The 15464-nt window shown below is 40.2% G+C and overlaps 1 protein-coding gene across 1 annotated transcript in view; it reads left to right on the top strand.

Moving 5' to 3' along the window:
• Positions 1 to 15464, top strand: part of LOC148481322 (uncharacterized) — a 126272-nt gene that overhangs the window by 51706 nt on the left and 59102 nt on the right. The window contains exons 5-6 of the mRNA XM_088453657.1: positions 6313 to 6441; positions 9992 to 10215. Of these exons, the coding sequence (XP_088309783.1) occupies positions 6313 to 6441; positions 9992 to 10215 (353 nt within the window). The remainder of the gene's footprint in view (positions 1 to 6312; positions 6442 to 9991; positions 10216 to 15464) is intronic.

The raw sequence follows: 15464 nt of genomic DNA, 5'->3' as shown, positions 1-15464 counted from the left end.
ATGTAATAAGGTATATAACAAATCACGTAGAGCATGTAAGTACATGCTTGATGTGATACCTCTTGCCCGTGTGCGGATGGTTAAATGTATGCCCCACTTCTAAATAACCACAGGTGACGCACGAGGGACAGCGATAACACCCATTTTTTTGTATGACACATCACCTTTACAAGAGAAAAACGGAGTGATGTCCGTTTTCACTAAAATGTCTTTGAGGTTACGACCTCGTCTATAACTAATGAGAGGTTTGCACTTAGCTAATTTAGGCAACTCTGGGTCTGTGGATATTATCGGCCAGAGGGCTTTAGTGGCTTTTGAAATTACTGGACTGGCCAAGGTATATTCAGAAACAAATGGAATGTGTGTTTTTAAGGGTTGTTTCCGATTGGGGTTCAATAGCTGTTCTCTGGGTATTTTCAATACTTCTGCCTTTTGTTGTGCTAGAAAGGCCGGGTCATAGCCTCTTTGTATGAACCTATACATGATTTTATCTAACTCAGAATCAACCTTGCTTCTATCACTGGTTATTCGAGCTACTCGCACCATTTGAGACTTGGCCAGGCCCTTTTTGAGGGCCGGAGGATGAAAGCTACTTGAAATCAACATGGTATTTCTGTCAGTATCTTTGGTATATACTGAGGTTTCAATACGATTATTATTTAAAGTTAAGTTAACATCCAAAAAGTGAACATTAGTATCACTGCACTGATAGGTGAATTTGATAGCATTGGACGATGCATTGATATTATCAATGGTATATATCAATGTGTCCCTATCACCTGTCCAGATCAAAAAAAGATCGTCAATGTAACGTTTATAAAATAAAATGTGTTGAAAAATATCAGGATCAGTAAAGAAAAAAGAATGTTCCTGTGTAAACATAAAAATATTAGCAAACGAGGGCGATACATTTAGATCCCATGGAGCATCCGCTGATTTGTAAATAAAATGTTCCATTATGCAGGAAGTAATTCCTCTTGAGTGTCAATTCCAGTAAATTCAAAAACAGGTTGATATCCAATTTATCGAACATGCAGTTATGCAAAAAGGTATCCACAGCGTTTAGACCCTCCTGGTGGGGTATCACAGTGTACAAACTATGTACATCCAGTGTGCACAAGATAGCATTATCAGGGATATTATCCAATGCTTTAATAAGATTCAATAGGGTGGTGGTGTCCTTCAAGTATGTGGGCTACGTCACAATGTAGGGTTGGATAAGAATGTCCAAAAATTGTGCAATGGGTTGATATAAGGAATCATTGGCTGATATTATTGGCCTACCCGGAGGTTGTTCTGAATTTTTGTGGATTTTCGGGACTGTATAAATCACCGGGACCCTTGGAAATGGTTGCACCAATTGTTTAAATAAATTAGAACTTAATTGCTGATTGAGCACCGCCGTATGCAAAATGGAATCCAGTTCCAACTTGTAAATTGAAGTAGGGTCATATGTCAATTTTTCATATACCGCGGTGTCCAAAAGTTGGCTATCTAATTCCTGTTTGTACTGTAGAATATTTTGAATGACAATTGCGCCCCCCTTATCCGCCGGGCGGATGATGATGTCCGTGTATTTGGATAGAGATTGCAAAGCTTTTTGTTCAGTGGTAGACAAATTGTGATAGATACGAGGTTGAGCAGAGTTATACCTTTGAACCGAGTCATCCATCAAACGTGTAAAGGTTTTTATCGAAGAGTTATACGAGGGGGGATCGAAATTGGAAGTATTTTTACCAAATTTGAGGGTGATATCTTCCATGGACGTAATAGATGAATTCTTATGCTGAAAAAATTCTTTACGTCTCAACGAGCGTGCAAAACGATGATTTTCGATTTTCCATTCAAAATCCCGATGTGTATTAGTAGGTATGAACGATAAACCACGGCTTAGTACTTTAATTTCTGCTTCTGAAAACATTCTAGAAGATAGGTTGTAGATTACACTTTTTTCTTCTGTGCTCTGGTGGTGCCTTTTGTTTTGTCCACCACGGCGGGTACACCTGAGGGCGGGACGTCCATATTTTTGTGTACCGCTGGGCCTAAAGGGACCAATCTAGGAGTCGATGGATCGTCAGATTCCTGAACTTGATAGTCACTGTCACTATTAGAAGATGGATTATTTCTGCGGCCATGGAATTTTCTGTTACGCCAAGGTTGACGTGAATTCTTACGCAATGTATATTGTGCAGGATCAGTGCCGCTCAGCCATCTATAAACTTGGTTCTGTTCATAGTCGGAAGTGACTGTTTGTAATTTATTCTTTTTATACTTGATAAGGTCTTTTCTATATTGATCACACTGGGCGACTAAGCGATTCCAAAGTTGTTGATGAGTAGAGTCGTGCAGGATATCTGTATGTAGCTCAGTAAAGGTTTCAATTTTAGATCTTGTGATGTTAAGTTCTCTACCTGCTTCTTCCACCACCAGTATCATGAGATCTAGACTGCACTTATTTAAGATCGCTATCCAGCGACGACAAAATTCGGCATTGTGCCTACCAATTGTTGGGCAGTTCTTAACCCTAAATCCTCTAGGGATCATTTTAGAACGAAAGTAATCCGACAAAGTGCTGCCATGTAGCTGGTAATCGACTTCTCTTTTTTTCATTTTAAGTAATTGATGGTAAATATCATCTGCATTAGAAGGCTCAGAGTTCAGTGCATCTGAATCCTTGAATAAAATAGCCGAAATCTGTGCCTCAGTAAAGCTCGAGGTTTCACCTTTTGGAAGCTCCATATTGACAAAGGACATAGGATCCATAGTGAATAAATACTCCGGTATTCAGGACAAAGTGACTGCGTATCAGGTGCAAAAAACTGTAAAAGTGCACTAATGCTAAAGTGCAATGTGAAAAAACTCACAGGTGTCCAGTGCAATAAGTAATTAATACACTCCTGAAGATCACAGCTAAGTGGTATTAAACGGATGTGGTGCCTCCACTCCTTAGGACCACAGCAATGGCCCAATATTTAGAACATGTAGAGGGGCACTCAGTATTCCAATATGGTAATGCCGGGGTGCCTTCCTAGGAACAATGTAGAAATGTGGTGTCTGTTAGAAAACAGCAGCAGGCGGCACTCCACGGATTTTGTTGTTGAAAAAAAGTGACTTTATTTGCCAACGTTTCAAGACCTGTGCGGTCTTGTCATCAGGGTGTTCAAGTGTAACATACAAAAAAGCTTACCTTAAATAGCTGTATACAAACGGGAGTGTCCACGAGAATCCTCACGCGCCGTCATGCAGGAAGGTGCGCAGTGTGTGACGTCACCAGCACGTGGCAACCCGGAGCATGTGTGGATACAGTCCGGGAATGGGTAACCAGGGAGACGCTGGACGCTGGAGGAAATACGGAGTGAAGGATGAGCCATAAAGATACACTGTGCGGTTACCTGCATGAAGGGGGGAGGGCTCAGGGACGTAACACATAAACAACAAAGAGTGCATTAATATATGCACACATGATATGCAATACAGTGAATATACATATAAACCAAAAAATGCAGAATATCAATGAAACATACTAAAGCACAATAGTGCCATGAAATGTCACTGAGTAAAGAATATCACAGAATAAAAAATATATGAAGGCATGTGGAGACCTATATGGACCCTTTGGGTATATAGAATACCAGGTGTACCCAGATATAAATCTACTAGGCTACTAGTTGACCTGCGCAACATAAAAAAACGATATATAATAAAGTAAATTACTAAATATATTACACATGATTGCCAAAAGAGGCTGTGGTATATAGGAACAGATGACTGATTACCCACTAGATATATACATCACTGAAAAAAGGTCCATGTCTTAGACCTTTTTTCAGTGATGTATATATCTAGTGGGTAATCAGTTATCTGTTCCTATATACCACAGCCTCTTTTGGCAATCATGTGTAATATATTTTGTAATTTACTTTATTATATATCGTTTTTTTATGTTGCGCAGGTCAACTAGTAGCCTAGTAGATTTATATCTGGGTACACCTGGTATTCTATATACCCAAAGGGTCCATATAGGTCTCCACATGCCTTCATATATTTTTTATTCTGTGATATTCTTTACTCAGTGACATTTCATGGCACTATTGTGCTTTAGTATGTTTCATTGATATTCTGCATTTTTTGGTTTATATGTATATTCACTGTATTGCATATCATGTGTGCATGTATTAATGCACTCTTTGTTGTTTATGTGTTACGTCCCTGAGCCCTCCCCCCTTCATGCAGGTTGCCGCGCAGTGTATCTTTATGGCTCATCCTTCACTCCGTATTTCCTCCAGCGTCCAGCGTCTCCCTGGTTACCCATTCCCGGACTGTATCCACACATGCTCCGGGTTGCCACGTGCTGGTGACGTCACACACTGCGCGCCTTCCTGCATGACGGCGCGTGAGGATTCTCATGGACACTCCCGTTTGTATACAGCTATTTAAGGTAAGCTTTTTTGTATGTTACACTTGAACACCCTGATGACAAGACTGCACAGGTCTTGAAACGTTGGCAAATAAAGTCACTTTTTTTCAACAACAAAGTCCGTGGAGTGCCGCCTGCTGCTGTTTTCTAACAGACACCGCATTTCTACATTGTTCCTAGGAAGGCACCCCGGCATTACCATATTGGAATACTGAGTGCCCCTCTACATGTTCTATATATATATATATATATATATATATATATATATACATAAATACATATATATTAGTGATTATTATTTTGTGTGAATATCCTTATATATTTAGCTATATTTATGGTGAGCTCTGATGTCTTTACATCAGTACTCATTAGGAAATAAAAAGTATAAAGTATCCTTACTATAAATTATTACAAATGTTAGAAGTAATCTTGGAGATGTGTGACCTGTATAAAAGCAAGTAAAAAATAGTAACAATCAGGTGCTAATACTAATAAAAATAATTTCTACCTGTCTCTTTCTGCAGCAACCAATAAGGGTATACACAACCCCAAAAAATGCAACACAGTAAAAGAGAAAGTCAGCGCTTAGGAAAAGAGAAATCACATTTAATTAAATAAAAAAAAATATTTTTCACACATATAACAAATATGATAACACCAGCCGGTCATTAATAAATCAATAAAATACTATTCCAAATTTAAAAAAATCATCTCTGCAACAGACTAAATAATGGTCTGCATATTTCCCAGTCTGTTGGACCTATGATAGCAATCCGAGCGATTTTATAGCAGTCAGAAGTAGTTTTTTTTACTGTATTAGGCTTTAGCAATCTTGTCCTCCAGTAGAAAGTGATTATTGAATATTATATACTATGCTTTAAAAGACTTGTCTTCCGGTCATAAAAAGCAGAATTAGTAAAGCAGTCCTTAATAAATGTTCTGTATACTCAGACTTATCTCATCTGGACCCAGTGGTATGTTGATCTTCACCAATTCACATTCCTGGCCAGGCAATGTGTCTTATGTAACCATTCAATAGTAGTTAAACAGTGTGATCACAATCTATGCACCTCTCTCCTGCTTGTACAGCCTAATAGCACAGCCCAATACTCTCCTCCTCCGTATGCGATCGCAGTGAGCACACAAAGGAATGGCAGAGTGAATGACAGGAAGTGACCGTTTGGGGGTGGTGACAGGGGGTGGTTAGAGAAACGCAGGCGTACCAGTGCGTTTCAACGCCGCTGCAGGGGCATGCATAAAATAGCCACTGTGATGCCATACGCAGCCTGATTACTCATTGCGTGCAGGAAGTTGAGCAGTTTGTGCGTGAAGGTCAGGTCAACCACAACTGTACGTATGGGTTCGATGGTTAACAATGTTTTTGCTGTCTTGCTAACTAATGCGGATGTAAGTAAAGTGTAAGCGGCGGCTTTATGTAATGCTGGGTGTCTGCATCTTGTGCTGCAGCGGCATTGCGATAACATTCATTTGCCTAATTCGCAATGGATGGGTGCGTGTGAATGCAGCGTTGCGATCCGTGCTGAATCATGCCCTCTGTGTGCCCAGTACAATTGATCCTTCTGCAGACTCCAGAGAGATAATCCAGCTGGTGTGCAACTATTTGCAACAAGGTGTGGCCTTTGTTATATGTGTGAATAATTTCTTTTTAATTTAATTAAAAGTGATTTCTCTTTTTCTAAGAACTGCCTTTCTCTTTTACTGAATAAAAGCACACAACCTACAAACTTGTGATTTGAGACGGTAAGAGAACTCCTAGGTGATTTATTAAATAGTTTACAGCAGAGCTATCTTTTCCCACATACTAATCACATGTAATGGTCAACCAAATATCTAACAATTCATTTCATATATTATTAACTCTGTTGTTATCACAGTCCGCATGGAATATTTGACACAAGTGTCTAGGAACAAGGTCCGGTCTGTACTAGACAGGGAGATTGGGCTGCACTGCGAGACTCTACTCACTAAGGAACAAACATTGCAGCACCTGAAAGATAACAAGAGTAAGTACTGTATGGGGTCCAGACCTGGATTGGTTAAGTGAATGGAAGTGAATCTTGTATGTCAATTAAAGAAACAATTTACTGCTATATGAGTTATTCTGAAAACATTGTGGTATACATATGTCTTGAACGGTATGTAGTCGGCATCCTGGCATGCGGGATGCCGACGGTCTAAATACCGGTGCCGGAATCCCAACAGCGTCGGAATCCCGGCACCAGTATCCCGACCACTGGCATCCCGAAGGTAAGTATCGCTAGTTAGGGGGAGGGTTAGGGTGCGGGCTAGGTTTAGGCACTAGTGGGGGAGGTTAGGCTTAGGCACTGGGGAGGGAGTGTTAGGTTTAGGGTGCGGGGAGGGGAGGTTAGGCTTAGGCACTAGGGGGGAGGTTAGGTTTAGCTACCATGAAGGGAAGGTTAGGGTTAGGGTAGGTGTTAGGGTTAGACTTACCTTGTTTCCTTATGGGTGTTGGGATTCTGACTGTTGGGATGCCACTGTCGATATTCTGACCAGCGGCATCCCGACCACCGGGATCTCATACCCAACCCATCTTGAACAGTTGTAGGAATTTAAAGTGATTATATACACCCATAAATATTTTCCTTTTAATTTCATTTTTGTTGTGTCTGTCAAGGTCAACTATCCTTTGGAAACACTCCTTGATCACTGGTATTAATTGTTAATTATTGTCCCAGCAAGCTTGCTACTGTACATACAGCAACTACCAAAGAATGTATAAGGTACTGCGCTAAAAAAAATACTACATTGATTGGTATGGCAGAAACAGGATGTCAAGACACACTATTTATAAATGAAACAATTTCATGAATATGTATCATACATGTAAAGATATAAGATCTGCAATAATCACTACAAATATACTGTATATTCACATAAGAAAATCACAGTTAAGGTAATTAATAGGGGTGGTACCCTTTAAAAGTATAGCATCCTGCCAAAACTATTTTGCAATATATAAGCTGATTACTGTCCTCAGGATTTCGATAGAGGCATCAAAAGAGTTCAATAAACAAATCACTTGTGAAGTAAGTAAGGAACCACATGTCCCATAGTGTGTTATATTATTGGCACAGTCTCAGAGTAATGAATGAGGGATGGATACTTTATTACCAGAAGCTCCGGCTCTATAATGATATCCAAGGGTAGGGGGATGGATTCAGCACAGGATATTCCTCCTATGTCCTCGATTGCCAAATGGTAGCAATCACAGGGTATCAGAGGTATAAATGTCATCATTCTGTTAAACCAACTTTTAGAGTTGAACCAACTTTTAGTTAATTTATATACAATGGATGAGCTAAAGAAGTAGTTGGTGGTGCTCCCTAGCGTCAGAACATAGATCCAACAAGGGAGAAGAGAGAAAGAAGACTCTTTGCTAGGTGCACTCTGCTTGTAAACGTAAATTATTTAAAACTGTTTATAAGCATATGTATAAAACAATTGTGTGTCAAATATGTATATAAAAAAATAAGTTTTACTTATATATTCACATTTCCATAATGTATTTATGTGCCTGAAGAAGAATGCTCTGCAACATCCAGCTTGAGAGATAATTACATTAAGTTGATGAGTAGTTCAATAGAATGAATTATGTGTAATTAATAGGGCACTTTCCAATATCATTAATATTGAACAATGTCATATATCAGCGGATCTGCCAGTTAATTGCACAGTTCATGATGACGACCAATCTGAAAATATTGATCGGTGGGCATGCTGGATTATCCAGTATGCTCATTCAATCCGATATTTTTAAAGTGAAAGTCGGCTGCATGTGGCAGGGAAGGAACAGGGAAATGTCTCCTTCCCTGGGGAGGAGCACAGATATCGGGGCCAATACACTGAGAGATATTTCACAGTGTATTCCCGTGACATCTGCTGGATGTCAGGCTGCCAGATACAATGTCAATAATGAGTAACAAGACAGGTATGTTTTTTGTTACCAACATGTGTCAAACAAAAAGTTGCTACATACACACATTTAAAACAATCTATCCTTATTATCAATATATATCAGAGATTATTGTGCAACAAGAACATATGCAGACACATATGTAAAGGATAATAAAACAAGTAAATTTCTTGTTGTCAAAATGTATCTAGAAAAAGTTGCAACATAAATGCATTTAAATCTCTCCTTATTGTCAATATGTTTCAGAGACTTATAACATGAGCATATTGAGATAGACAAGGAAAAACCTTAAAGATAGTTGTATGTATAAACTTGAGTCATCAAACTATTTTGTAAGTCAAGTATAAGTCACTTAAAAACCTGAGAAACCCCCTAAATAGTCACTTTTTATTAGCATGTGCAAATGGTGATTATTAACATTTGTCACGTTTTCTGCAGTTTATGACAGATAGAATAAAAATCCAGTATGCCCGAATTCTCTGGCTTCTGGTGTCTCACCGTCAGAGCCGTAACTAGACTTTTTGGTGCCCTGTGCCAGAGAAAGCATTGGCGCCCCCCTTGCCCTACATTTTTAAAGAGTAACATAAGATAGTGCACCTGAAAAAGGGCCATGGCCTCATGGGGAAGGGCCAGGGAAGAGATAGGGAAAGCCAAGACATGCTGGGGATAAAAGAAGAGGAAGCTACAAGTGAGAATGATAATAACAGGAAAATTGACAGGCCCAAACAGTGCCTCCTGCCATGCGGTGCCCTGTGCCATAGCACTGGTCGCACTACCCTAGTTACAGCCCTGCTCACCATCATGGGGCTGCTGGTGTGAGACAGACAGTACTTCTGCTTTCAGTGTGCACGCAGCTAACATGCCCTGGTGTCAGGAAACATTGCAGAACATGTATTGTAGCTCACTGATCAGAGAGTACTGGAAAAAAAGCCATAACTGTGGTATTTTAGTCCACCTAATAACATTACTTTCGTTGAATTATGATACTGTTCATTAATTATGATATAGGATATTGCCCATTTAATTACACATAATTCATCAACCTGATGTAATTATCTCTCAAGCTGGATGTTGAAGTACATTCTTCTTCGCGTACAGAATTAAATTGTGGAAACGTGCACAGATTAAGAAACTTATTTTTATACAGTATATCCATATTATACACAGAATTTCTTTTTTATCCTTATCCTTATCCTTATTAAATGTTACGTTTGAAATCATTTATGTCTACAAGTAGAGTGCCCCTAGCCAAGAGACTTCTTTCTCTCCTCCCTTGTTGTATACTGATATCCCAAGGCCAGTGAATATGCAGGTGGCCACCTACTGTATATTGTACTGCTCCACTGCCACTCACAGCTGCGGCACCTCCGTCTCATACGGAAGGGTGATGAGAGATGACCTGATGCTCATGATCTCCAGAACGAACAGGGGTAATTCTCACAGGAAACGGCTCATAGAATAAAGTAGCAGCATTGTAATAATCCTCTGACATGTTTTGCCCCCATAACATGAACTTTATGCAACTACCAACACATAATTCTTAGGCTTGTTATATGGCACTTTCTGCCATTGGGAAACCATATTTACTCAACATGTTTGTTGTTTGCTGCTTTTTTTAGGCATTGGAAGGTGTATGCGGAACGTGATTTCTTATTATCATACGCAAAGCAAGGTCGGCCTTTTTGAAGAAGACTATCTTTTGCTTGTGCCTCTTGTACAGACTGTCTATGACACATCTAAGCCCAGCACCTCATTGGAATCAATGTCTACTCTGTTGGTTGAAGAGTATATCACTTTCATGGCGTCACGGCCATCGATTATGTGTAAGATTCTCCCTATCAAGGTAAAAGCAAATTCCAGGTGTAGTACTTCCGTGTTCAAATGCACCACAAACATATTATCAATTAATATTTATTTTTAACAATAGCTGTCCCTTAAATCACTATTGGATGAGTGTCCTGGAGATAATATAAACCTTTCTAAACTAGCACCATGTTGAACTAAATTATATGCTGCTCGTGAGATGTATAAATGGAGCAAGAGGAAATAAATTATCCAGAGTTTGTTCCTTTGTTTGCCCATCCTAATATTAGGTGACTGCCATTTTGTCCATGATACCACTATCAGCAACCAGACTGTAGCTGCAGTCTAATATATTGTTCATGCTCCTAACATACACTTTGATCTAATGCTGTAATTCTGTGTACATGCATCTGAACAATCGCATTGATTAGATTCATTACTTAAGGTGGGTACACACTGAACAACCATCATCTGCATGCTGCAGCGGGTTCCGGCAGCCGGGGGGCAGGTAGGGGTTGTGGCCTAATAGCGGACAGCATGGCCACGCCCCCTTCAAGGAAAAAAACCCATTTGCAGCGCTGGGGAAAGGGGCGCTGTGTGCCCCTCAATCCGGCGCACAGCCAGTGGGGCTGATCGCTCCCCCCTTTGGCATAGGAGACTGCTCGGGCTGCTGCTTTAGCAGTTGGTTGAACCAGTTGTCCATAAGGATGATAACAACCTGGGTGACTGAGATATGCAGGTATAATTATTTCTTACTGCATATAGCAGTGATGAGCAACCTAATGTAACCTTCAAAAGGGCCACACCTAAATCATAATCTTAGTAATTAATTAAATAAATGAAATCAATAAATGAAATCATTGAAAGGGACACCTAATTCTAATACATTACCAGCAGGATTTTAACAAACAAATAAAACAATAAAGCAGTAAGGAGCTAAGGGCCACAAGTGAAGCCCCAGAGAGCTGCAAGAGGCCCAGGGGTTCTTGCTCTTTAATGGCCCAGACTGTATACAGTACACTACATCAAATCCTTTTATTAGGTATTACGGACTCGTTATATCAACATCATCCTGTGCACACTGGATGGTTTTGTTGAGTTAATTCAGTATATTATATAATATGTATTAAATATGTGGTTTACTTCCCATTTCTTTACTGAGTTGATTTTACTGATCTTAAAAACAGATTCCAGTCAATTGATAGACAGTAAAAAGTTTGACAATGTCTAGATAGACAACAGATGTTAGACAGGCAATAGGTCAACAGGTACAAAAGGTCGATACAGAAAATGTCGACATGGATGAATGTCGGCATGTACAAAATGTCTACAGGATGATAAGGTTGACAAAAAATGCTCAAGACTTTTTTATTTTTTTTTAGGGTTAGGGCTGAGCCCTTACAGAAGGGTTACCGTTAGGCATTAGAAGGGATGGTTAGGGTTAGGCACCAAGAGGGAGGATTAGGCACCAAGGGGAGGGTTAGAGTTAGGGTGAAGATTAGGGTTAGAAAACAAAAAAAATGTGTTGACCATTTTTGTATCAACCATTTTTGTGTCAATCTTTTGACCCTGTCAACCTTTTGTACCTGTGGACCTTCATCCATGTGGACCTTTTGTCCCTGTCGACCTATTGACTGTCTAACATCTGTTGTCTATCTAGAAATTGTCTATCTACTTCCTGTCTATCTTTTTGTACCAAAACCCTTAAAAAATCAGTACAAAATAATTCAGGAAGAACAATGCGACATTACAATGGACTTTACTAGTTATCACTATTCACTTACATTGTGGGCTATTCCCTATGGCTGCTTCGTACGCCTTAGACATATTAAAGCAAAGTCAGAAGATGATTCAGGTGAGGAATCTTAAGATCAGCTTATTGATTAAAGGGCAAGAAGAGTATTTAGTTCAGGAAAGACTTGAACATGATGCACAACATAATTATAATAAGCAGGGCTGCCATCAGAAATGGTGGGGCCCGGTACTGACAAATTAGGCAGGGCCCCCCTCGCCCCGGGGTATGGGGCATAAGTGGGCGGAGCTACTTTGGGGGTGAGAGACAGGGAGGGCTGGACCTATTGGGGGCACAGATTAATCGTTCGTAAGTTCTGTTATATTACTTGCTGTGCTGACATTTTTATTTGCATGTTTTTAATTTAATATATCTAAGCACAAGATGTTGTGTGTGTGTGTGTGTATGTGTATATATAATTATACATAGAACATATATACACAAACAAAAGCCTCTGGTGCTTAGATATATTAAATTAAAAGCATGTAAGTGTCAGCACAGCAAGTAATGTAACAGAACTTACCCACATGTATGTGTGTGATAATTATATATATATATATATATATATACATATACACATACATACAGACACACTGTGTATATATATATATATACACATACATACATACACTATATATATATATATATATATTAGGGATGTGCGCCGGACCATTTTTGCCGGATTTGGATTTGGATTTGGTTCTAATTCGTCGTCCGGCTTTGGATTTGGATTTGGATTTGCCAAACTGCGGTGACTGGCTTTGGATTTGGATTTGGATTTGGATTTTTTTTACAAAAATTGACAAAAAAAGCTAAAATCACATAAATTGGTCTTTTTTTTCTTCCTAGAGTATTATTAACCTCAATAACATTAATTTCCAGTCAATTTAGACCATATCACAGCTTATAATATTGTTTTCAACATTATTGGCCAAAGGTTGCAGTGAGCTGACTGGTTACTAAGCGACAAAGCAGCAGCACAACGACACAGACACCACAGTATAAAGCACATCTATGACACATTGCCACACAGCAGTGGCAGAAATGAAAAGTAGTGCACCCACCCAGTGGGGTACGGCCAGCAGACTCACAGTACGGCCCAAGGAGTCACAGTGCACAATCTTATTCACATTACACCGCACATAGGACCTGATTCACATTACACCATAAAGTAGTGTCTCTTATTTATGTTACGACACACAGTAGTGCCCCTTTTACACAATGCCCACAGTAGTGCCCCTTTTACACAATGCCCACAGTAGCGGTGTCCCTTACACAATGCCCCCAGCAGTGGTGCCCCCTATGCAGTCCCCTTAGTAGTAGGGTCCCCTATGCAGTGCCCCCAGTAGTATGCCCCCCAGTAGTATGCCCCCCATTAGCAGGAATGCATGCTCAATCGGATTCAGGTCAGGGGATTGACTTGGCCATTGCATAACATTCCACATTTTAGCCTTAAAAAACTCTTTGGTTGCTTTTGCAGTATGCTTCGGGTCATTGTCCATCTGCACTGTGAAGCGCTGTCCAATGAGTTCTGAAGCATTTGACTGAATATGAGCATATAATATTGCCGGAAACACTTCAGAATTCATTCTGCTGCTTTTGTCAGCAGTCACATCATCAATAAATACAAGGGAACCAGTTCCATTGGCAGCCATACATGCCCATGCCATGACACTACCACCACCATGCTTCACTGATGAGATGGTATGTTTTGGATCATGAGCAGTTCCTTTCCTTCTCTTTCCATCACTCTGGTACAAGTTGATCTTTGTCTCATCTGTCAATAGGATGTTGTTCCAGAACTGTAATGGCTTTTTTAGATGTTGTTTGGCAAACTCTAATCTGGTCTTCCTGTTTTTGTGGCTCACCAATGGTTTGCATCTTGTGGTGAAACCTCTATATTCACTCTTGTGAAGTCTTCTCTTGATTGTTGACTTTGACACATATACATCTACCTCCTGGAGAGTGTTCTTGATTTGGCCAACTGTTGTGAAGGGGTTTTTCTTCACCAGGGAAATAATTCTTCTGTCATCCACCACAGTTGTTTTCTGTGGTCTTCCGGGTCTTTTGGTGTTGCTGAGCTCTCCGGTGCGTTCTTTCTTTTTAAGAATGTTCCAAACAGTTGATTTGGCCACACCTAATGTTTTTGCTATCTCTCTGATGGGTTTGTTTTGATTTTTCAGCCTAATGATGGCTTGCTTCACTGATAGTGACAGCTCTTTGGATCTCATATTGAGAGTCCACAGCAAATGATTCCAAATGCAAATGTCACACCTAGAATCAACTCCAGACCTTTTACCTGCTTAAATGATAATGAAATAATGAGGGAATAGCCCACACCTGTCCATGAAATAGCTTTTGAGTTGATAGTCCCATTACTTTTGGCCCCTTAAAAAGTGGGAGGCAGATATAGAAACCGTTGTAATTCCTACACCGTTCACCTGATTTGGATGTAATTACCATCAATTTAAATCTGAAAGTCTGCAGTTAAATCACATCTTGTTTGTTTCATTTCAAAGCCATTGTGGTGGTGAATAGAGGCCAAAATATGAAAATTCTGTCAATGTCCCAATATTTATGGACCTGACTGTATATATATATATATATATATATATATACACTGTATATAATACATAAATTAGGCACTCCCTCCCTACAACAGAGCCCAAACTTACCTGGATACTCGGCCATCTCCATGACTCTGGGAGCTCAGAGGACAGCCAGCGCAGTGATATGTGAGGTACCGCGTGTCAGTGGTGGAATGCATCGGCAGCTGCCAGAGAAGAGATGAAGCGTCTCGGTGGCATTTAATACATGGAGCCTGCCGCAAGCCAATCATAGCAGCTCGCGGAACGGCAGCCAGCCAATCAGCAGCGGCCACTGCTGATTGGCTGGATGCTGTTCCATGAGCTGTGATTGGCTCGCGGAACTGGAGCCAATCAGCAGTGGCCGCTGCTGATTGGCTGGCTGCCGTTCCGCGAGCTGCTATGATTGGCTTGCGGCGGGCTCCATGTATTAAATGCCACCAAGTCTCTTTAGGTCTTTCTCTGCTCCCGATGCATTCCAGCAGTGATGTGCGTTACCGCACATCACTGCATGTCACACCACCGCTACCCGGGCCCCCTCTCTCTCCGGGCCCGGGACTGGAGTCCCCGCAGTCCCCCCCTGATGGCGGCCCTGATAATAAGAGTCAGTAAAAGAAATGTGTAAATTGCAACTAGTGCCATTTTCATGTTATATGTGAGTTCTTCATTCTTCCTGAGACCTTGCATATTACTGGTTCTCATTCTACTCTAAAGTGTAGTTTATAGCTATTGGTGTGTTGCCTCATGCCCATACTTCATTGTTCTATGTGACATTTGATAATATATGACCATAAAATAGATTCCATAGACAAAAAACCTTACGGTTTCACATGTCCCATTGAGGCTTCTTAAACATGATCAGAATTTTCATAAAACCTACTGAATTTCTGCCACTCAAACTTAAAAAAAGCA

The sequence above is a fragment of the Taudactylus pleione genome, unplaced genomic scaffold (assembly GCF_031769625.1).
Source record: "Taudactylus pleione unplaced genomic scaffold, aTauple2 ptg000585l, whole genome shotgun sequence".
In the NCBI taxonomy this organism is placed as follows: domain Eukaryota; kingdom Metazoa; phylum Chordata; class Amphibia; order Anura; family Myobatrachidae; genus Taudactylus; species Taudactylus pleione.
Note: the sequence above shows the minus strand (reverse complement) of the source record. Positions and strands in the feature narration are given on the sequence as shown.